At 44.6% G+C, this 24,642-nt stretch overlaps 1 protein-coding gene across 4 annotated transcripts in view; it reads left to right on the plus strand.

Annotated features, from left to right (window-relative positions):
* Window positions 1-21,273, plus strand: part of DHX35 (DEAH-box helicase 35) — a 62,171-nt gene extending 40,898 nt beyond the window's left edge. The window contains exons 14-23 of one of the 4 annotated variants that reach the window (XR_002828323.1): window positions 1,887-1,941; window positions 5,311-5,406; window positions 7,231-7,325; window positions 8,976-9,053; window positions 10,604-10,733; window positions 13,043-13,124; window positions 15,061-15,132; window positions 15,725-15,836; window positions 17,849-18,013; window positions 20,122-21,273. Coding sequence is in view for 2 of the 4 variants with exons in the window: in XM_006085175.3 (XP_006085237.1) it covers window positions 1,887-1,941; window positions 5,311-5,406; window positions 7,231-7,325; window positions 8,976-9,053; window positions 10,604-10,733; window positions 13,043-13,124; window positions 15,061-15,132; window positions 15,725-15,836; window positions 20,122-20,166 (765 nt within the window). In the remaining 2 variants the exon portion in view is untranslated. The remainder of the gene's footprint in view (window positions 1-1,886; window positions 1,942-5,310; window positions 5,407-7,230; window positions 7,326-8,975; window positions 9,054-10,603; window positions 10,734-13,042; window positions 13,125-15,060; window positions 15,133-15,724; window positions 15,837-17,848; window positions 18,014-20,121) is intronic. The other 3 variants (XM_006085175.3, XR_002828324.1, XM_023750879.1) reach the window with 3 other exon arrangements.
* The last annotated feature ends 3,369 nt before the right edge of the window (window positions 21,274-24,642 follow it).

Below are 24,642 nucleotides of genomic sequence, written 5' to 3' on the forward strand. Positions count from 1 at the left end.
AGGAAAATACATACAAATTCATCTTCATGTAGTCCCTTCCGGTTATTTCTCCCTGAAATGGTGTTTTTCACCATTGGATTTCACTATTGAAATCACAGGGTTCATATAATTTTGTATATTTTGCAGTGCTGATTACAGTAGTAAAGAACTGAAAACAACTTAGTTGCCCAGTAATAAGAAAATTGCATATTTTACAGAGTATGTATGACCTTGTTGGAATGTTACTCAGCTCTCCCAAGTAATCACTGAAGTTCCTATGGGTTCAAGAAACAATGAAAACAGAAAATCAAACAGTGAGGAAAAACAGCTAAAATTATACATACCCAGTCCTTCCAACTATGTTAAAACTGTTTGCATATGATCCCAAATCAGATGAGGCCATAGAGAAATGCTGGTAAATGTAGTAGATGTGTATTTAGGTGAAAATATTATGGCTGTGAGGAGAGAGGTTTTGTTCTTTTTTGTTGATTGATAATAAATTCAAAGAGCAGAATTAAAAGGTGACTTGGTGATTGACTAGAAATAGGGTCAAAGATTGGAAGGACTCATAAAGGACCTCGTTAGTTTTGTTCTGTAAGTATTCACAACCTAGTTCAGTGCTTTGCTGTTCCTGTTGTCAGCTCTCAGTAATCTCAGGGTAAAGATCCCAGAGAGATTAGGCTCCTCCACTCAGATGCTGTGTATTTGCCTCTGTTGAAAGTCGATGTCATAGGCACTGAGGAAAGGCTAGTGAGTCAATTCCATGACTTAGTCAACCATGATGTGTGGAATGTCCTCTGTGTAGTGAATTAGGTCTAGTTCTTACCCTCATAAGTGTGTGTGTACAGTCATCACAACTTTTAAAAGGACAACGTTGTTCCTTGGCTGTCAGTGGGTGAGGTAGAGTGAAAAAAGTGAGATCTGGGTTCAGTTTCTGGCTTTGCCATCCATCACCTGCCTACTTGACCCTGTTCAGATGTCTTTTACTGATTTTAATTTCATCTGTAAAATTGAACTAAAACAGTGTGGTACATAAAATATGTTTGTTATGTGAATGCATTTAGACCAGCCCAGCCAGTGTTGCTCAGTGGTTGAATTTCAGTCTATGAACCAGGAGGTCATGGTTCCATTCCAGTCAGGGCTCGATCCCAGGGGGTGTGCAGAAGGCATCCGATCGATGATTCATCAATGTTTCTATCTCTCTCCCTTTCCCTTTGTCTCTCTGAAATCAATAAAAACATTTTTTTAAAAAAAGAAACCACACAGTTTGAAAACTATTATAATGTTATTACCTGGCTTATTATAAATGAAGTCATTTAGCAGGAAGTAGTAATGGTGCTTGGCAGTTAGTAGATGCTCAGTAAAGATTTGTGGAAGCAAAGAAGGAGGTGAGGATCTAGATCAGACTGAAGGTCACAATATTGCTAGTAGCTTTGTTTAACTTTAGGTTATCTGGCATTCTGTATTATTTTCAGGACTTCAAATTCAACCGCATGTCAGTTACCACTTATAGGCAAGGATTGGAGCGGGCTCTGGGTGATGCAAAGATCAGTTGCCAACCAGTAGTGCAGTATTTTGGGTAGTAGAAGATTGAGACTAGGCAGTGAAAATTAGAACTGTCTGATGTGAGTTTAGGAAAAACAAGGAAGTAGTTCAAGGTAGTCCACTTCTGATAGAGGGAAGCAGAGGCAGGGCCTCCATGGGGAAGGTTTAATCAAGCTGAGATTAAAGACTAAGCAGTGTTAAGGATGCTGAGATGTATAGAAAGGACATGTTAAGGGGCACCAGCATTATGTATAGGAGCATGGAGGTGAAGTATGGGAGGGGAGAGTGGATTCGATCTGGAAATAGTCACATTTTTATGTCTGTCACCTGAAGAAATTAATTAATTTTTATATTTTTTACAGCCCCCTCCAGCACAGTCGATGGTTCAAGCATTGGAGTTACTCTATGCCCTGGGAGGTATGCCTATCTATTATTACTAGTATATGTTCTCTGATCTGTTCACTAATATGTGATGTTAGGTTGTATTCACTTTAGGGTTCTTAGTATCTTCAGGAATGGCATTGATTCTCCCCACATAAATAATCCTCTTAAGGATTCTTAGCTTTTTAGAAATAGGAAGGTGTGATTAATAGTACATGACGTCTACTCCTGACAATGAATTAATAAAGCATATCAGTACATTAAAAGCTATTCATAACCATCAGCAGAGCCAAGCCCCCTCCTAAAGACATCCAGGAGATTTTATACCAGTATTTCAGGTGTCACCTCTCCAGACCTTTTTCTCTGTCCCTCCCCCCATCCTGAAGTGTGTGGCTCAGCCTTCGTTCCCTATGGAGATTTGGGTAGCATCCAGCCTGGGTAAGAAAACACCATGTTATGGGGGAAATCTGTATTTTCTCATTGTTTGAAAATGTAGTATTTCCTTTAAGAGAGAGAAAATTGTCACCTAAATTCACCACCTCAGGAAATATGTATTTTTTTCTGTGAATATTGCCCCAAGTTAATGTAATATCCATTTTGGTAATATGTTTCAGTGGCGGTTTTAGATTATTTTTTTGCTTTTAACATCTTTATTGAGGTGTAAGTTACCCATTTAAAATGTACAATTCAATGGTTTTCAGTATATTCATAATGTTGTGCAACCATTGCCACAAGTTTAGAATATTTAGAAAATTTTTATCACTCCAGAAAGAAATCTGTACCCATCAGCACTCACTCCTCATTCCCTCTCCCCTCCTCCTCCCAGGGTGGGTCCTGCTAATCTACTTTCTTTGTCTATAGATTTGCCTATTCTGGACATTTCATATGAATGGAATCATATAATAGGTGGTCTTTTGTGATTGGCTTCTTTCATTCAGCATGTTTTCAGGATTCATCTATTTTAGAGCACATATTAATACTTCATTTCTTTTTATTGCTGAATAATACTCCATTGTATGGGTATACCACACATTTTTCTTATCTACTCATCAGTCGATGGACATTTGGGTTGGTTTCCTCATTTTGGCTAATATACATAATGCTGCTATAAACATTCGTATACAAGTTTTTGGTGGACATCTCACCAGCAATGTATGGTGGTTTCCAATTTCTCCACATAATAAAAAGTTGCTAATACTTGTTATTATCTTTCGTATTATAGCCATCCTAATGGATAGGAAGTGGTATCTTGGGTTTTGATTTGCATTTCCCTAATGACTAATGGTATTGGGCACCTTTATTGACTACTTGTATATCTTCTTTGGAGAAATTTTTTGCCCATGTTTAATTTTGGGGAATTGTCATTTTATTATTGAGTTGGAGGAGTTCTTTATATAGTGTGTGTACACGTTTCTTCTCAGGCCTGTGATTTGTAAATATTTCTCCCATTCTGTGGGTTGGCTTTTCACTTTATTTTTTCTTCCTTCCTTCCTTAAATATATTTCCATTGATTTCAGAGAGGAAGGGAAAGGGAGAGAGAAACATCAATGATGAGAGAGAATCATTGATTGGCTGCCTCCTTCACATCCCCCACTGGGGATCGAGCCCACAACCCGGGCATGTGTCCCCGACCGGAATCGAACCTGGGACCCTTCAGTCCAAAAATTGATGCTCCATCCACTGAGCCAAACCAGCCAGGGCTGGCTTTTCACTTTTTTGCAGTACAAAAGTTTTACGTTTTGTTTGTTAATCCTCACTGGAGGATATTTTTTTCCATTGATTTTTAGAGAGAATGGCATGGATGGAAGGAGGGGTGGGGGGGGGAGAGGAAGAGAGAGAGAGAGAGAGAGAGAGAAATAGTGATATGAGAGGGATAGAGAGATACATCGATTAGTTGCCTCCTGCACACACCCCAACTGGGGCCGAGGATCAACCCAGGCATGTGCCCTTGACTGGGAATCAAACCCGTGACCCCTTGGTTTGCAGGCCAATGCTGTAACCACTTAGACACACTGGCCAGCGCAAAAAATTTTAAGTAATTCCGTTGTCACTTGTGGTGTCATAGCTAAAAAACCATAGCCTAACCCACTGGCATAAAAATTTTTTCCTAGGTCTTTTTTGAAGAGTTTTTAGTTTTAGTTCTGACATTTAGTGGGTTTATGATCCATTTTGAGTTAATTATTTGTATGGGGTGAGGTAGGAGTCCATCTTTATGGACATTATATTTATGATACTTCCCTGTGAAGGAATAACCAGTTACTGATTTAAAGATCTTCAGTGATTTAAAAGGCCTTCAGGTGGGTCTACATCAAGGCAGCCCAGAGTGAATGTGTGCCAGGATAGGTTTCCATCTCCTGTTCTCAAGCTTGTAATAGGAACTTGAAAGCAAGGTTTCCTGGATTATCTGTAATGGGGATGGGAGAACATTGAATGCATAGAAGTTTTTCATTTGGACTAATTTTCCTTCTATCAGCATGACATTTAAAATATTTTCTATTTCTTCATGGCCCTAAATTAACTGGAAAAGATAGAGGGAAACACCCAACTTAATTTAGTTTCAAGCTGAATTATCACCTGTAAAGAATCATTTGTTTTAATGCTACATCTTGGGAATAGTCTAAACAATAGTCTACATTGTGGGCATTCAGTTTCTGGATATAGCCAGTGGCAAAGAGGCGAGGAGGGTTGTGGGGAATTGAAGGAGTCTGCCTGCCTGGTTCAGTAGACTGCCCAGGAAGCAGCTGGACAGACAGCTCTGGTGTTGGCACCAAAGAGAGACTTGGGCAGGTGTTTAGATTCATAATCATGGCCTGTAATTGCTCACATAGTAAGGGAAGAACGGAGGGCATGGGATGTCATCCTGGGACATCTACCATGGGACATGGAAGAAGATCCAGAGGTGACAGGGAGTAGCAGGGGAGGTGGCAGAGCAGCAGGAGCGGGTGCGGGGTGCTGGGAGCTGGGGAAGAGTGTTTCCAAGGAGCTGTGGTCTACAAATCAAAGGCTGCTGTAGACCCTCCGGAAGTGCCCTTCGTATTTCGCACTGTGTGGTTGTTGGGCCCTTGGAAAGAGCAGTCTGTGGAGAATATGGGACCAGAATGAGCCTGCTGTGCTGTGGACAAGGAGAGAGAGGGAGCAAGAGGAGGCTGCAGGGCCATTTCCTTATAATGAAGTCCTTGAATAGAAGTCATGGGAAGTATCAGTTTTTTAAATTAAATATTCAAGAACTGAAAGCAGATCTTTTCTTATAATGTAACAGTGCTCAGGTGTCAGATTGAGTGTGGTAGTGCATGATTCATCCTTTGGATACCTTTTTTCAGCATACATCATCATCTTTTATTCTTCAACAACTGTACGTCTTTCAACACAGTGGTACATGCCTTCTGATGGTTGTTCTCATGGCAGGTCTGGACAAAGACTGTCGACTAACTGAACCACTTGGCATGAGAATAGCAGAGTTTCCTTTGAATCCCATGTTTGCAAAAATGCTGCTTGAATCAGGTGGGTGGAGACCAACAGTTCTCATTGATTTTATTTTGTCTGTCAGAGGAGTTATTTCCCTGGATTCTGTGCACCCTGGGGAAGAGGGTACAATGTACTTAGGGGAGTGAAGGAGCTATTGATTAACGCTGTTGGGTTTGGGGCATGTTGCTAACTTGTGATTCAGTGTCAGTCTTTATTAATTCAGTAAGCACTTCTGTTTGTTTCTCATGAGCCTAGCACGAATGCCTTTAGAATTTTTTTTTAAACAGGGACGTTACTGTGGTAAAAAATACATAACAAAATTTACCATTTCAACCATTTTTTAAGTGTACAGTTCTGTGGGGCATTAAGTACATTCACATTGTTGTGGAACCATCACCACTATTAATTTCCAGAACTTTTTAATCTTTCTAAAATGAAACCCTGTACCTACTAGACACTAACTCCTCATTCTCTCCTCCTCCCCAGACCTTGCAAACACCATTCTACTTCTTGTTTCTGATTTTAGAAACCTCATATAAGTAGAATCATACAATATTTGTTCTTTTGTGGCTGACCTTTTTCACTTGGTATGTCTTCAAGGTTCATCCATATTGTAGCACATGTCAAAATGTCCCTCCTTTTTAAGGCTGAATAATAGTCAATTGTATGTATTGATCACATTTCGTTTGCCTATTCATCTGTTGATGGACACTTAGGGAGCTTCCACCTTTGCTATTGTGAAGAATGCTAGGAACATGGGTGTACAGATATCTGCTCAAGTCCCTGCTTTCACTTATTTTGGGTATATATTTAGAGTGGAATTGCTGGAATATCTAATAATTCTATGTGTAAGTTTTTGAGGAATTACCATACCATTTTCCACAGCGGCTACACCATTTCATATTTCCCCCACTAACGCACAAGGGTTCCAACTTCTTTGACATCTTCAGACTTCTGTGAGGATATGAATTAAGGGATAAAAGTGTATGATCTAAAGATCTTCTCATACTTAGAAACCAAAATCATCTAGAGAGCATAGTTTTCTCGGCCTGGGAAAGTAAATAAATGTTTTCTTAATTTTATCTAACTTTTACATTAATTGGCAATCTACAAAGTTGTATGTCAAACTAAGCATGGTGAAAGTTAACTAGAATTGTGTTTTGGAAAACCACGTGACCTTAGCCTTACATTTAGCAGCAGGTTTCTAAGTTTGGAGTTGGGGAGTGTGCCACTCATGAGGCAGGGAGCTGGGCAGTGGGACAGGCAGTGCAGTTCGCCCTCGCTGTCTATGTCCTGGAGGGCTGATTGCTGCAGACTCTGGTCTCAGGTGCCAGCAGAGCAGCAGTAGCTGCAGCCTACCGAGTGCTTCCCTGGTCCAGTTTTCCAGGTGCCAGAGCCTTACTGACAGACAGGCCACCTCAGAGAAGGGTCCAGGAGCAGAGAAACAGGAGAAGGGACACAACCACGTATTCCCTGCCCCCTTCCTCTCTCCGGCTTTCTGCCAGAATTCTAGGCGTCCACACAAGAGAGTTGGGAGCAGGTGTAGAGCCGACCTGCCCTCAGTGGTGGGGCCAGTCCCGCTCCCCATGGCTCATAGGGAGTGTAACACTCTCCGTGTTACAGCTGCAGAGTTAGTGAGCAGCTCCTTTCTGAGTCCTTCCAGGCCTCCAGGCATCAGGCCAGGTGTAGGACATTCCATTTGGCAGGGCGAAGCGTTTATGAATTATAAACTTTAAAAATCAAGCTATATACGGATATATCTTAGTTTGCAGTATGGTACAAGGAAAACATCAGAAAATGTCTTTCACTTCTTGTTGACACATTGCATGTTTGAAATCAAAGGTGCTTTGTGTTTTATAGGGAATTTCGGCTGTTCTCAGGAAATTCTCAGCATTGCAGCCATGATGCAGATCCAGAATATCTTTGTGGTCCCCCCAAACCAGAAGTCTCAGGCAGTAAGTCCAGTGTTCTTTCTAAGCTGTTCATACCAGTCTCTTTCACTTTGGGCTTTCCTTATTAAAATGACTAGGAACTGCTGACAGTCGAGCTGTGCAAATCCCAGTTTGCATTTGAGTGTTTGCTGTGTGCCTGACATGTGCATTATTTCATTTTATCTTCACCGTAAACCATGAGGTAGATGCTGTTATAATCATTTTTAGAGATGGAGCCACAGGAAGGTTAGGTGACTCACTCATGGTTGCACCGCCAGGGTGGAGTTGCCTTGCACAGTCCAGAGCCGCAAGTCTTAACCATTGTCCTACTGACTTTCCCGTAAGGAAACTTGTCCTTTAGGCTGTTCTGGGAGCAAATGAGTGGGCACATTAGTGACGTAAGGCACAGCAGGGTGATTCTGGTCATGTTGGAAACAAGCCACGGAAATGACAAGGCCCTGCCTGAGGCCCAGGCACCATTGGCTGAAAGCATGAATGTTGGAAAGACTGTGAAGGAAAGTTGTGATACTGAGAGCGCCTTGCAGGTGAGGCATACGATGGAGGCAGGTCAGTGATGCGTTCAAAGTTGGCTGCTGTTGGAAGAGCCAGAGAAGCGGCAGCCTTCTGCACGGAGAGGCTGCCTTTGGATGTGTAGTTGGGAGGAGAGACCTTCCTTGTGGATTCTTGTCATCTTCCCTGACAGTCATATAACCGTAGATTATGAAGTTTTCCTGCCTCCATGCCCAGGTGGTTTTGTTTGTTTTCTCCATTTTCTGTTTATTTGCTTCTCTATTAGCCTTTTTAACAATCCTACCTCAGGATAGGCAAACTCATTTTCAAGATGAGGAAACAGAAGTTCTGATCAGTCTGTCTAAAATTACAACATATTCCCCCTTCCCCTTTATATACCATCCCCTGTTTTATTTTTTTCCTCTAATACTTCTTACCACCTAGTATACAAAATATTTTGCTTGTTTATTATATTTTTCTCACCACCATATTATTCGCTGTTATATCCCAAATTCATAAAACGGTGCCTAGCCTATAGTAGGTGCTTAGTAAGTATATGTTATTGAATGAATGGAAGGAAGAAGGAAAATTAATTATGTGGTATTTGATACAAGGAGAAAATTCTGAAGTGAATAAGTATGAATGTACTTGTACTTATATTGTATATGCTGCTCCTTGAACCCATGGGAGCAGATGGCATTACCCAGGATGTTACAGAAGGAAAAATTTAGGGATGGGGTCTGAGTGGTAGCCTAGAAACATGAGTGTCTACCATGTGCCAGACAGTTGGCCCCTGCCCTCCTGAAGCTTACATTGCATTAGGGGCTAGGAAGAGTTCTGAAAGAGATGATACTGCCTGCGTAGAGGAGGAGAGAGACAAGAGCACTAGTATTTATCTAATAACCGTACTGGGTACTTCATAGTGAATTATCTCAGTTCCTCAGCAAGCTTGGTAGATAGGCTTCATATCCTGATGTTATAGATAAGGAACTTAAGGCCGAGAAAGGTTAAGTAACCAATCTGAGGTCTTTCGGGAAATGGCGGGGCTAGAATGGTGCAAACCAGGTCTTTCTGGATCTACAAGCCATGAGCCATTCATTGTATGTTACCTCCCAGTACGAGAAGCTCACAGGAGTCAACCTCTAAATGTTTTTTTCTTCCCAGATTCGAGTGCACCGAAAATTTGCTGTGGAGGAAGGTGATCATCTCACTATGCTCAACGTGTACGAGGCATTTATCAAAGTAAGCACGGCCACTGCTTGAAAGGCCCCCTCCACACACCTGTTCACTCTGGAGCCAGGAGTCCAGAAGTTCCATTCATAAAGGAATGGCCAGGAGACCTCTTCACTTTCCTGTTAGATATGGCCAGTACTTCTAATCTATGGGTTGGCCCCTGCCTGAGACTGTGATGCAGTTTTGCTGAAAGAACACAGGAATCTTGCTCCTTTCTGCCTAGAGGCAAGTCCTGTAGCAGCAGGCTGCCCACTCGGCCCTCCTCGCCCCTCGCCCCTCACTCTGTCTCTCACCACCCAGTGTTGCTGCACAACACTGCCGGCATTTGAATAGGAACTTCTGTGACATTTCCTGGAAATAATTAGTGAGGCGAGGTGTCCTTGTAGGTTTAGTTGACTCTTCAGAGCTGTTTATGTGAGTTTGAGACTGCACACAGCCACCTCTCCTCAGCAGCAGACAAGCTTATGAGAAGACATTTATGTGAAGATCCATGTATATTCACGTACCCGACCTGTATTTAGCCTTAGGTGATGTTCATTTTTATTGTTCTTAATATTCTGTAGAAGTAAGAGCAAATAATATAGCTTAAAGTTATCACTAAAAATTTCTAAAAAGAGAGATCTAAAGATGATGAAGGCAATGAAAATAGAAACCTCTCATATAAAGGAAAGGATGGATGTAAGGGGGGATGAGATATTTCAGATTTTCAGTATCTTTCATTCGTTTTTTAAATACTTTTTTAGCAGAGGAGGAACACTAACTTTTTGTGTTAGAGATCTGAAGGGAGATTATTCAGTTTTCAGAAAAAAACTGATCTCTTACTGAGATTATCAATCATGGATTAAATCAGTTCACATTTGTTTGTATATGTGCAGTATATCATCCCCAACCTAAAGCTCCCCCTGCCAGTGGAATGCAGTTATAGGTCTTCATTGCGTTATTCTGTGGTTGCTTTCTGGGAAATCTGTGTTTTCATTTTCTTATTTAAAACGCTTTCCTCCCTGGCTTATACTATAATTTCCAAGGTACATTCCCATGGCAATAATTGATCTAAGACATAATGATCATTCTTTAGAATTAAGAATTAAATTCTGTTGATAGAAAAAATTGTACTTTCAGGACAAATAGTAGTAATTTGGAAATTATTTCTGAATTGGCAAGTGTCATTGCTTGCCTGCAGTCCCATAAAGTGATAAATTCAAGCACTGCCAACAAAGGAAGGAACGTTGATTTACAAAGAACCGTAGGGAAGTGATTCTGTTTGGTAGTTTGCCACTCACGTAGGAAGGTATTTAAGATTGTCATTAAGATTGACAACTCTGCTTGTCATTAAGTTCTCATTTGCCCTTTAAGCAGAGAGTGAGATCAAAGAGCAGTCAGATGGTGAGCTTGCCAGCCTCTCAACATCTGGCCCAAAAAAGGGCCCGTTGCGGTCTGAAGATCTTGTCCCACTGAGTGAGCAAGTGCAGGAAGAGAAAATGAGGATCTTCACAGTCTAGCTGTGGTCAAGAACCTGTCTGTGGTTTCCTCACTCTCCCCCCTTCTGGATTATTCTGTAGCACAACAAGAACTCTCAGTGGTGTCAAGAACATTTCCTGAATTACAAGGGTCTTGTCAGAGCTGCGACAGTAAGAGAACAGTTGAAAAAGCTTCTTGTCAAGTTTCAAGTGCCCAAGAAATCGAGTGAAGGTAAGAATAAGCTGCTACTGCTGGTGATGTTCCTTTCTTTGCTCGGTGTAGCTGCACTGTTAGGGTTCTCATGCTGGGGTGTGGTGTGAGGCTGTGCAGTGTGTTCTGGACCTGTGTTGATGCAAAGCTGTGTGTAAAAGTAGCATATTTTTTCTAAGGAGGTTCATTTTTATGTCCGAGGGTTATTGCTAAAAAATTTTCATAAGCCTTGAGAACACTTAAGAATCATTAACCTGCCTTAGCTGGTTTGGCTCAGTGGATAGAGCATGGGCCTGCGAACTGAAAGGTCCCAGGTTCGATTCCGGTCAAGGGCACATGCCCGGGTTGTGGGCTCGATCCCAGTAGGGGGTGTGCAGGAGGCAGCCAATCCATGATTCTTCTCTCAACATGGATGTTTCTGTCTCTCTCTCCCTCTTCCTTCCTCTCTGAAATCAATAAAAATATATTTAAAAAACAAACAAACCACAAATGTATTATTTAAAAAAAAAAAGAATCATTAACCTTTAGATCATTGCACATTATATAGTTCATTTTCCCCTGGAGGCTTTGTAAGAAAAATTACTTTTAAGTGGACAGTATTTATGGCTATGACATATAAGTTACATTTTACTTTCAAATACAGATATTTTTAAAGCAAGTGCTGTGTGTTTAACCCGGGCCATCACCAGGGTGAGACAGAAGTGCTGTGTAAGGCACAATCTCTGGCCTCTGGATTGGCAGTGACTACCATGAAGTGGGGACACACTGGGTTACATTACACTGTGACAGAGGTCCTACAGTTCTCTCAGTCTCCCACTCTGCGAGGTGTGGGAATTATTACTCACACTTTATATTACAGATGAGCTGTCAAGTCCTGGGGAGAAGTTAAGTTCAGGATGACACAGTTGGTTACAGCAGGGGAGGTCTGTGTGTGGCTCAGAAGCTACACTTCTGAGGAAGTGACGCGTGCACTCCTCCATTCAGCAGTTGTCTTTTGAATACCTACAGTGTGCCAGGCACTCTGGGGGTCTACTCTCAGCACCCTTAGTACTTCCCTGTAATGGGCCAGGCAGTGTCCGGAGTGTTTTCGTATATTAATTCCTTTAATGCGCACAACAATCCAGTTGTTTTCTCCATTTTATGGATGAGAAAAATGAGGCCAGGAGGCAGCGAGTATCTTGAGGATTGAGTGCCTGTCACCTAGCAGAGAGGTTGCAGTCTTCTGCGTCTGTGTTTCTTAACCTATTTTTCATGATCAACCCCTCTCCTGGGAGAAAAGTTACATTACATTCTTCCTAATGAGAGAAATTAAACACTAAGGAATAAGATTTTGTAGGGAAGGATTGAACTTTGAGGGCCTTAAGTACTGTACTATCCAAGATTTCCTCCTACTTGCTCCACAAGAACCATTTTTTCACCCCTTTTGTTCTACATGGAAATGTCTCATGGCCAGTTTGAAACAAGGGATTGCTTCTCGGATCAGATTGTGGTTAGAGGTATAAATTCGAGATTCATCAATTCTGTGCTAAAAAGAAGAGGTACCTTTTTGTCAAAACATTGCTGGTAAAAATGCAGCGAAACTGATATTCTCATACATTGTTGATTTTGTAAGTTATACTACCTTTTTGGGTACTTATTTATCAGCAAACTATATTTCATTGAATCTAAATGCCACTATGAATAAGGCATGCCATTATTTTATGTGCCACTAAGGAAGAAAAATAATGCTACCAATTATAATTATAAAATGCTGTCCTGATTTCAGTGAGTTAAAGTATAAAAAAAGAGTGAGTCTTAGAATTGATGAAATATGGGATGTCAGTAGACACATAAATGACCTTGTTTGCACAAAAACTTGGAATGTATCCTTTGGGAATCATCTAATAAATGGGAAATCTTTATCCTTGGAGGATGTTTACTGTAGCAATACAGACACCCATTAAAATGGAATTTGAAAATTGAAGAATTACACACTGTAGCTTATAACCACAGAAATAATGTAGTGTGAGTGTCCCAGTTTGTGTCTTGTGAGAAGAGCATCATTCCCTCATGATGCTCTCCTAGAAAGGAGTTCCTGAGGTCACTGGCCAGCCAGCGGAGTGCTCTCTGAAGTTCTGGTGCCCAGCCTTGGTCTGGGCATTTGTGGCCCAGGAGGGTTTGGGCCCCAAGTTAAAGGCACAGCACAGTTCAGCATGTTTCCCTCAGCAGCCATTGCAGGTTGCCAGGTGGTTCGAAGCAGCCTGCGGTGGGGCCTTGCGGCACAGGCGTGAGCACACAGAGTATACAGAGGCGAGGGTCTCATCCATCATTCTGTTGGCTGCCTTGTGTAGGTGATCCGGATCCGGTTCTGAGGTGCATCGTTTCGGGATTCTTTGCCAATGCAGCAAGATTTCATTCTACTGGAGCTTACAGGTAACATGATACTTTATGAAGTCATTTATTAAAGGAGAAATCTTAAAAATGTCCAAACCACATAGAAAGCTGATGTACAGAAAAAGGAGAGAAATGATTTTCTCTTATTTATATTGTGCTTCTATCCAAAGGTGAGTTGAGGTTAGCTATATAGCTTTAAGCAAAGTCTCTTAACTTTATGGAAATGATTCTTAAATATTCAGTCCATCCACATGTTGTAGAAGGATGATAATTTACAAGTCAGGAGGCTGTCACATTTCCATTCCAATAGTAGAATACTAGGACTAGAAAGAACCATTGAAGATGCTCTGCTAGAGGAGTTACTTTTGTCACTGAATAGCTCAGATAATTTTAGAGAATTGCAGGATTGAAGCCACCACTTACCCCGGTGCATTGTGGCCACACTGGGGTCTTTGTTGGCCAGTGTTTCTCCACGTGCTGGACCTGCCCCCCCACTACAGACTGCAGCCTGTGCTTCGAGGCAAAGAATATCACTGGTGGTTGATGCCCACCTAACAGCCTTTAGTATATTAAAATATAGTAAAAGTTAATGTATAGCTTAACTTTTTCTTCTCCAAACTAAATCATTGCACTTTGAATTGTTCCTTTTAGTCTGTCTTTTCTCTCAGCTCATTTTAGTCTCATAACTTCTCTGTAGCCCGTTTAAAGTGCGGCGACCATAACAATCTGTTAATAAGGGAGCAGTCAAAAGGCTTTCTCCCCAGCTCTTCTCTGGGTTCCCTTCATATATTAGTTTGTCATTAGCTTTTTCCCCTCAGAAGACATTTCAGTCCAGTTACCTTGAGGTCAGCTGTGATGCCCTGGATACTGGGCTTTATTAACACGTCTAGGGTTGCAATAACCCCCCCCACCCCCCTTTTTATTTTTGGAAACCAGGTCTCCATCTAGTATCAGTTTGAACCTAAGTATAGCACTTTACACTTATCTCCGCTGTGTTCTTTTTGCCACTCCAGGCCAAGTAGTCTAGTCTGTCAGTATCATGATTATTTGCCCATCACAGGAGCTCCTCTCCCAACGCTGAGTTGTCCATGTTGGAGGCAGTGCTGAGAGGCCTATGATCCTCTCCAGTGAGCACCATTACTTTGTTGTCACCTTGATTACCCCGTTCTCCTCAGCAGTATTAATTAGCAATTTCTAGTAGCATTTTAAAAAATTCTCCAGTGTCCTCCACAAAAATATGGGTTACATAGGCTTCACAGTCCTGAGTTCCTTTGCGACGAAGTTCGGTGTCGGTCAGCTCAGACTACCTGGTAGGACAGCTAGGACCCCAGGTGCTGGAGGGGAGCTCGGTCCTGGTGCTTGAAACACTTGCCTGACACAGAGATCCCTGGCACCCACAGAAACTGTGGTTATGGTTCAGGCAGTGACACCCTAATCTATGAATGTGTGAATGCTCCCTTGTGATCGGATCTTATTGATAGTTGTGTGCTCAGTAAGTTTTTTTAAATTAAATTGAGTCAAATCTGAGTTGGAATTTGAAATATTTTCTCAGCAAAATGGATACTTCAATATTGAGCTTTCTTGTTTCCTTATTATCTCCCCCATAGTCTTTAGTATTTAGCTTTGTTTAATAGAAATAATAATTTATATTATTTGTTTCCAAGGAAATTATTTTGAAAGAGAACCTACAAATGACAAACATAAGCATTGGCAGAGCCGTATATTTCTAAACTTTTTTTCTGAATGTCCACGTGTTGCTTTTCTTTTCTTCTTTTGTTTGCATGATTTATTCTTGACTTCTGGGGTAGCAGTGGGGGAGGGGCCTTTGATGGGCATAAGAGAAGATGGAAAGAATAGTTGTGTTCCTGTGAAGTACAATCTGCATACATTTTTAATAATATTAAACATGTCTCTCGGAGAGTCTTGCTGTAAGTATTTATAATGTGCTTCAGATAAAATTCTTCTGTTTTACAAGGACCATCCGTGACGATCATGAACTACACATCCACCCTGCGTCAGTCCTCTATGCAGAGAAGCCCCCTCGCTGGTAAGCCACCCTCCTGCTTCTTAGCCTTGTAATGTGTCGAAGGAGAAGCCCAGTTCTGTTCGTCTCTGGGCCCCTATTGCCTGGCACAGCACCTGGGACAGGTGCCCAGGACACTTTGGTATTGACTTTGTTATCCTGGGTCGTTTATGGAATTTCTGCTCTATCAGAGAGCCCCTTAAGCAAATGGTGATGGTTCCATACTCACTCATCCATTCAGCAAACATGCAAAACCCTGCACTGAGCACAGCTGTGTGGAGATGAATTCAAGTCCAGGTGAATTTAGTTATCTTGGAGAGACAGACACCACAGATTTCAGTGTCTTAGGAGAAGGACTTTGATAGAGGGGTGTATGAAGCGTTGAGGTTGGCACCTCCTGTACCAAGGAGAGTCAGGGATGGCTGAGATGTTTCAGAAATCATGTAGGACCTAAGTCTCATCTGTGAAATGGACACACTCTTATTCACAGTGCATTTGTGAATGTAGTGCCTGGCACACAGGATACACACCTAGTAAAGGTGATCAGTTCTAATGGTGATTTCTGACTCTCATCAGAAGATATAGGAAATTAGCTCATGTTTCTTTCCTGTTTCAGGGTTATCTACAATGAAGTTATACAAACCTCCAAGTATTATATGAGAGATGTCACTGCTATTGAATCTGCTTGGCTGTTGGAGCTGGCTCCACACTTTTATCAACAAGGAACGGTAGGAATGAACAGAGTCTGTCCCCCCAAATTGTCTGTTAACCTGCCTCTTCATATTTTTAAACACACACTTATTCCCTAATTCACTACCTGAAATTATCCCCCTAATAGCATGTAAGGTGAAATGGCCATTACCATATCCTCCGACCATTCTGGGTAAAGTACTTGCTTATAGTTTACTTTCACTGAGGCTTGATTTTAGTCTTTAGTAGGACTGGTCTAAAGTAGCCATACTCCCATGACATGATGACTTTTTGATGTCTCAACTGAATGCCTAGGGTATTTAATGAGGTCTTTGCACTGTGGTCAGAACTCCAGTGTCTCCACACTGTCCAGACCTCCAGACTCTCCCAGTCAGCTCACAACCCCCAACCACTTTTGTTGGCCAGCCTTATTGAATCTCAGCTTGCACATGTGCAGCTTAGTACTTAGCCAAAGACTCAAGGGTGGCCCCATGGAGATTTCTGGAGCTGTTCCCTTTCTTATGACCTGGTCCGTGAATTCTAGCTGTCTCAGGCTTCGTGGACTCTTCTGACCTGTCTCCTCTGTCCCGCACACTGTTCTCTATTTAGGATGTACATACTTCTGTGTGCCAAGGTTTGCAGAGCCAGGCAGAGACCTGGGGTGAATATGGAGCTCACCTTGAGTTTCCTCCTTCTGCAGGATTGTAGCCCTGTGCTGTCTGTTGCCCGGTGCCTGAAAACATTTGCATCAGATATTTTATCTGGTTTTTACCATCATTTACCTCAGAGGGAAAGTCCAAAACCTGTAACTTCATCAGGGTTATAACCAGACTCAGTGTTTTCAACTCAAAATTGGTACATTTAAAAATTGGGAGATTTCAAATTAAATAAAGATTTCAGGTTCCTTTTTTTTTTAATCTGTATTGTTGAAAGTATTACATATGTCCCCTTTTTCCCTCATTGACCTCTCCCAGCCTGCCCCGCCCCCTCACCCCAGGTCTTCACCCCCCTATTGTCTGTGTCCATGGAGAGATGCAAATCAAAATGAGGTGCACCTCAGGTTTCTCTTGAAAGCAGAAGTATCTGCCTACATGGAACTTGAGTGTCTGCGTGGCAGCAACAACAGGGCCTAAAGAAGGACGGCCTGCTATGAAGGACCCTCCAGGCATCACAGTGCAGCCCTGGCTTCCCTTGTTCAGCTCCCGGGAACATCTGAGTTGTGACCCTGTAAATCAGTGGTTCTCAACCTGTGGGTCGCGACCTCTTTGGGGGTTGAACGACCCTTTCACAGGGGTCGCCTAAGACCATCGGAAAAGACATATAATTACATATTGTTTTTGTGATTAATCACTGCTTTAATTATGTTCAATTTGTAACAATGAAAATACATCCTGCATATCAGATATTTACATTAAGATTCATAACAGTAGCAAAATTACAGTTATGAAGTAGCAACGAAAATAATTTTATGGTTGGGGGTCACCACAACATGAGGAATTATATTAAAGGGTCGCGACATTAGGAAGGTTGAGAACCACTGCTGTAAATGGAAGAATCTCATCTGTCTCTCTTGCAATATAAAGGGCAATTGTCTTTTTAATATTTTCTTACAATATTTAAATCTTATCCAATTAAACAAAAAAAACATTTCAAGCATTTCCTCATAAAGATATTTCAGTCCAAAATGAGACCAGCTGCAGGGACTGATAACAGCGCAGAATGTGTTGTCTCCGTAGTTGGGCTGACAGAATAGGATAAACTAAAGTGAAAGAAAGTATTTTCCTTTAAAACCTCTCAGATGGAAAGTCCAAGAGAAGTGATTAGGAAGGCAAAGAAGTTGGGAAGAATGGCCAGCTGTACACATGCTTGTTAAAGGGACGAGGTGCAAGCAGTTAGAGGAGAACCCTAAAGAGCCCAAGGCTCCTGCTGAACAGAATTACCTGAGTCATTTTCCCTTCTCAGCTCAAAGATACAAAGTTAAAGAGCAAATAGCCCCAGAAGTTTGAAGAAAATGACAACACGAATTTCCGCACTTGTCTCTTCTCTCCAGATGCCTGCTTTTCAGCTCAGCAGCTCTACTCTGATCATTGTGTGATCAGTCATTTTTAGAGAGGCTGGAGCCTTTAGAAATGACCTGGTTCACCAACCTTACTGTACAGGCGAGGTCCTGAAATTCCCCAAGAACCGCAGCCCGTCCTAACTAGACAGTCCAAAGGTACCGCTGTTAACTTTTAGTCCAAAATGAATTGCTTTCTCCAAGAGCCCTGCAGACCTCAGTGGTGCCCATGGATGGTGGGTGCGCATGTTGAACACAGCGTAGCACCTCGTGACTGCCCAGGGCCCACCCACATGCCCGGCTCTGTTCCTGGCACCTTGGGTGACTTTCCATTACCGTTGATTTTCAGTGTCACTCTCCCCCTGTAAAGAGGCCTGAAATGGTCCGGAGTCGGCTTTGTTTACACTCAACATTCTTCCCAGAAATGAGCACCAAAAATGGTCCACAGGCACGATGATGTCATCTCCCATTCCCAAGCTAAGGCTGTGGAGTGTCTAACATTAGTTGTAGGGGTCACATCAAATGAAGTGAGATAATTGAGAAAAATTCAACAAGACCCACAGCCAGGGAGAAAAACAGGGTGACCTGTTCAGAAATTTGCCTTTCAGTCCTTAATTTTTTATTCCTGATCCTTAGAAATAGCTTTGGAGTCTGGGGAAAACCTCTAAACCAGTACCTTTGCAAGAGCCTATACTGCTCCTTTCTTGGGCATAAGCCGTTAGAAATTCACACATGTGTCCTGTCCACAGTCCTCTCTGTCGTGCTCACTGGTGTGCTGTGTCTTCTTTGGCACCCTGCGTTCTCCAGGGCCGCAGTTAGTTCTCTGTCGGCCATGGGGGTCGCTGTCTTGAGTCAGTGGGTGTGCATTTTTTACAGAGAGGAAGGGAGAGAGATAGAGAGTTAGAAACATCGATGAGAGAGAAACATTGATCAGCTGCCTTCTGCACATCTCCCACTGGGGATATGCCCGCAACCCAGGTACATGCCCTTGACCGGAATCGAACCTGGGACCTTTCAGTCCGCAGGCCAACGCTCTATCCACTGAGCCAAACCAGTTTCGGCTGAACTGAAGTTCTTTATTTAAAACTTACGTTTATACACTTTGTCGTAAATGCCTATTTTAGGATTTCTAGCACTTTGGGCTTTACCTTGGAACAGCGATTTTTAACTGGTGTGCTGCAGGAATTTTAAAAACACATAATACCTGCCCTAGCCGGTTTGGCTCAGTGGATAGAACGTCGGCCTGTGGACTGAAAGGTTCCAGGTTCGATTTTGATCAAGGGCACATGCCTGGGTTGCGGGCTCTATCCCCAGTTGGGGGCATGTAGGAGGCAGCCAATCAATGATTCTCTATCATCATTAATGTTTCTATCTCTCCCTTTCCCTTCTTCTCTGAAATCAATAAAAGTATATTTAAAAACAAACACAACCAAAACACACGATACCTGACTAGTCAGGTGCACTGACTTCTTTTCCCTTAGAATGTCAAATGAAAAAATGACAGCAGCCAGCACAACAATAGCTGTCCGGTGTTAATGAATCAAAATTATACCTATTTTTTGTCAGATCAGCAAAAATTATATTTTTTGGTGTGCTGCAGAATTTCAGAGATGCAAAGGTACCATAAGATGCAAAAGGTTGACAATCGCTGCCTTAGAATGTTTATCTCCGTCAGTCCTATTATCTGATGCCCATGGTTATCATGTTATGCTTTCTATGTTATTTATGCTGGTAGAGAGCAACATTTCTGAAGGAAAACCTGTCACTAGGAGGTACCTTTTTCCTGAGGCCTGGGGCCTGGGGCCTGGGGCCTGGAGCACAGGTGCCTGCATCTGAGACACTCGGTAAAATGATGTGTCTCCTTGTTCCTGTTCCTGGGGAGATGATACCTTTTCCCTGACCATTCTTAAGGATTTCATGGAAACGAGGTGATGTCCAGCCTGAGCCATCCCCTGGGCACAGGTGTTTGGCTGCAGTGCTGTCCTGAGGACTGGGCAGAGGGAGACTGAGTCTCACTGACAGCATCCTCACAGCCTGTGTGCCCAGGTTGAGCCCTGGCGGGCTGGGCCTCAGGCTGTGCGGCTTACTGCAGGCGTTCCCTCTTGCTTGCTTGTGCTTTTCTCCTGAAGACGCCTGAGGGGGCACCGCACTAACCGAGGTGTGAACCGGATGGAAGCTCTGATTTGGTTATTTCTCTGGGACTGCTGTTGAAGTCTGGTTTCTTTGTCTAGCCAACCCCACTAACGAGGTTCTCTTTTCTCTTGCAGCACCTGTCCCTAAAAGCCAAAAGGGCCAAGGTTCAAGACCAGTGAGCAGAGCTGGGCTGCTTGGGGCCCGCTCCTCCATGCTGCTTCCCCCAGCTCGGGGCACAGTGAGCTGTCCTTGGCTCATGTGGACCTTCAGCTGCTCTGATGGGGCCGTTGCCCATTCTTCCCGCTCCCCTCAGCATTGCATTCCTCGCTGGGATCCCGGAGGAGTTGTGCGTGGGCAGGCACCCTGCCGTGCTGCACCCAGGCAAAGCGGGGGTTGGCAGGGCTTTGCTCTTTGGTCACTCGGCACCCTCACTGACCCAGCATGCCACTTCCAACAGGCACGCCGTCCTGGCCCAGCTTAATGGGGACGGAGGAGGAAAGTGAGCCACTGCCGGCTGAGGCACCATGTCGAGTGCACAGAGGGTTTGCTGGGCTGGCTTTGTTCTCTCCTGCGGGGCACAGCTGTGTCGACTAGTGAGGGCCAGATGGGAATCTGTGTATCTTCAGTGGGAGAGACCCCGGAAACACTGTGATTTCCACCAAAATCACCGAGGGCTCCCGGACCAAGCAGCTTCTGGTTCCCCCTTTTGCGCACGTCCCTGTTTATCTACGGCCAGAAAACTCACAAGGATTGGTGATGACGGAGAGGACTCAAGCACCGTTCTTTGTTACAGAAGTGGGCTAGCTTCTCCGCGCGTAGGATACCACGTCCCCTGCCACCAGCAGAGCACTCATGAACACCCATCAGCTCAGCCCCACCGGGGACCCTCTGCGGCAGGAACTCCCAGCAGCGTAGAGGCTCTCAGCTTCTCTAGCTCAGGAACAGAACTTATGCATTTGTTTTTGTTCGTTTGCCAGGTTCTTGGGAGAACGCGGGCGGCTCTTCCAGCAGGCACTGGTCTCATTGCTGCCCAGGCTTCTTTGCTGAGAGGATGGCATTTCAACACGTGACCTGTCTAGATTTGGTCACCTTCCTGTTTCAATGACATTTATTTTAAGAACATGTAGTTTGAAAGTTTATTTTTATACTGATCTTAGTATGTACCTGCCACTTGGGCACCAAACGTGTATGCCATTTTTATTTCTATTTTGTAAATGTGTTAATAATAGTGATAACCTGTTAATAATAGTAAACCTTTATACCTAAAGTAAATGTATTCCCTCCCACCCCGGTTCTCATGGTCTGTGTTTTAGGACGGTCCACTTCGTTCTCCTGAGTGAGGGCCTGACATTAGCTAAGAAACCTGATGCGGCGGCTTTAGGGGTCAGGTAGACAAGGAAGCCCACCCAGCAAGGTCATATGACCACACGCCCTCAAGGCCTCACTACAGCAAACCATGGAATGCAGTTTAAATGAAGTCCCAAGAATTCTTGCCAGTGTTCGATTGGGGTCTTCCTGTAGAGAGGTCTGAAGTACTTACTTGTAGAAAGTCTGAATTTAGGGCCAGGGCTAGTCCTCATAAGCTTCTGTTGGGGTGGAAGGAGGAAAATGTGGAGTATCCACACCCTCTGAGTGAGACCAGAGACCCAAAATGAGAGGCCATGGTGGGGGACGCAGCCTGGGGGAGCCCGGCGGCACTGGCCGCCTCTGCCTGTGGGTGTCTGGTCCTGAGCACATCTGCCTGCATCCACCTCTGAGAGCGCCGCCCCGGGGTAGGCGTCTGAGCTGTTATGCTGCATCCACAGTGTGTGGAGAACTCGTCACCATCGGGGGCTGTCACTGTAAAGCCACAGCCTTCACGGGCATCTGAAGAACCACACACCTTGTCAAGGGGTGATGTCCCGGCCTGGCTGAGAGACGAGACAACGGCCAGCAGGGCCTGATCACCTAGCAACTCACAAGACTGTCCCCAAGCAGTTCCACAAGAATTAGAACCTCAGGCTCGGCATGGATTTTCAAAATCAGTAGTGAAATTTCTCCAACACTGCAGTGTCTTCTTCCGCTGCGGGGAGGTGGAGGGGCGTCTGCGCTGGAGAACGTGTGGGCAGTGGGGTCCTGTAGGCTCAGAAACTGGAGATTTCTGTGCCTGTGGTTCATGCCCTGAGGTTCTGTCCCATGGCTGGTCTCCCAAGGAGTCCCCTGGGCCAGCCAGGCCTCCTGCTGGTCGCTCAGTCAGCAAGTGGTGGGTGAAGGCCTCAGTGTGTGCATGGCACAGGGATGGGGCGGGGATGTTGGGCCAGCACAGAGGAGGGCGACAGGAATACTGGCAGAGACTGCAGAGGCCAGGGCTGCAGCCAAAGGACGCTTCCCCACGACGACCTTGTGAATGTACCGAGGGTGCTCACATTCTGCCCCGTCTGCCTGCCTGTCCTCTCCAGCGGAGTGTTTCCCTCGGCCATGAACTTGGGGAGTGGCACAGGCCCCAGCCCACACTCCTGTCTGCTACTGTCCTGGTCTCAGCGAAGCCTGCGGCCAGCGCTGCTTTCACTTGGTGGCCCAGGTGCTGCCATTCACGCTGCTCCCTGGCATCCTGTCCTGTTCTCAGCTCCGCTTTCCAGCCATTTCACAGGGTTGATGGGGGAGGCACAGGGCTGAAGCCCCTAAGTCAGCATTAACACAAGGCCGGTCCTGGAGCTACTGGACCAGGCCTCGGAGTGGGACGGGTCTGCCGCTTGCAAAGCTCCAGCCACACGGTTCTAACATGGTGGCTCAGAAGCCACTGGTGATGGTGATGGGGGAACTGATCACAGTGCCTTGGGGGAACAGTGGTTTGGAATGAGATCTAGTCACGAGGTAGGGTACCACCTGTGCAAAAACAGATGTATCAACTGTCACTCAAATCTGATGCTCCTCCTGCCCTCCCAGCGGCTGGCTCACCTTCCTCCCTGGTCTTGATGTCCTCACATCTTCAAGTCCCATCCCCCTCACCAGTGGCTTCTGAGCCACCATGTTAGAACTGTGTGGCTGGAGCTTTGCAAGCGGCAGACCCGTCCCACTCCGAGGCCTGGTCCAGTAGCTCCAGGACCGGCCTTGTGTTAATGCTGACTTAGGGGCTTCAGCCCTGTGCCTCCCCCATCAACCTTGTGAAATGGCTGGAAAGCGGAGCTGAGAACAGGACAGGATGCCAGGGAGCTGCGTGAATGGCAGTGTGGTTGGAATTTGGCTCCAGGCAGGTCCTGGTGGTGGACACCGTTTTTTCTTAACTTTCCTGTCAAAATGAAGAACTTGGATCATGAGCATTTCATGAGGCTCAAAATTATTCTACCTAAAAGACCATCTAGTCTCTTTGGTTTGAAAATGTTCTTTTAGAAAATCATGGTAGTTAAAAAAATGTTTTCCTTGGAACAATAAAATACTAACAATCTTCCATCAGTCTCCTAATTAAAAACCAATCAAAACAAAAACAAACCCTGGCTGATGAAATCCCCAAGTCTGGGAACCACTGGGGTGGTGGGCCGAGCGGACTGGGGGCCAGCTGGCAACACCAGCACCAAACGTCAGGGCCGGGAAAATGCGTCTGCCCTGCCAAGCACCCGAAATTCCAGCGAGCGGGAGCAGCTGGGGGACTCTCGTCTTTACATAATTGGAAGGACTCAGATGAGCAGGACTCGGCCCCTTATCACTTACTGTCCTGTTAGGTAAGACTAGGATTTCCACTCTCCGATGACTCATCTGGATTTTTCCTCGGCCTTCCAACTTGTGCTGAAGGGGTGAGGGAACTCTGGATTTCCTGTCAACTTAATCTATTTTTTTCTGTCATCGAAACTGGTAACAACCGATTACATCGTTTGGGACACAGCTGGCCACTCTGGGAGGAGCTGGAGTCTGCATGGCAGGCCTGGAGAGGGCTTGTCCCTGGGTCCTCAGTCATTGCTCGCTCTGACAAGATCACATTCTGCCATCCCTGGCGCATCACGGAGCTGGTACCTGGTGCACTGTTGGGTGGCATTGGACTTGTTCAAACGGCTGCCTCCTTGCCTGCCAAAGAGATTCCTGATGCAGCATTTCCCCTGGCCTGTGGCCTCGGCCCCCACTTGCGGGTTCTACTGAAGGCAATGAGCAAGCAAAGGAGGTGGGAGGTTCAGGAGGGAGTGGGTGTGGTGGGGAGGCTCAGTGGTGATGCCCAGAGTCTCCATAGCCAGGCCAGGGTCCAGCACAGCTGCTGCCTCAGAGGCGCTGGCCAGGCCCTGTCTGGCCCCAGGCTGATGGGCGAAACCTGACATGATTCAAAGGTAGCACAGGCCCCTTCCTGCCTCTGGACTACTGCATCTGGACCCTGCTGCAGTCCGCCTTCACTCGGTTATTCTCGCTCCATTCCCACTTGCTTTGTTTTCAGTTTGGAAGTACAGTTGGGTTCACTTAGCATAGTTACTGTGTTTACTCTCAGCTCTTCTTCGTTGTGTTTTGTTGTTGTTTCCACTTATGAGTATCCTTCATCCCTTCATTTTTACCTCTTTGACTTCTGCATTATTTTCCCCGCCTTTAAAAGAATATTTTTATTGATTTTTGGTGACAGAAGTCTGGGAGCATAACATCAATGGGCTGCCTCCTGCACGCCCCCTGTGGGGATTGAGCCCACAACCCAGGTGTGTGCC

This window comes from Myotis lucifugus, unplaced genomic scaffold, assembly GCF_000147115.1.
Source record: "Myotis lucifugus unplaced genomic scaffold, Myoluc2.0 scaffold_16, whole genome shotgun sequence".
In the NCBI taxonomy this organism is placed as follows: Eukaryota; Metazoa; Chordata; class Mammalia; order Chiroptera; family Vespertilionidae; genus Myotis; species Myotis lucifugus.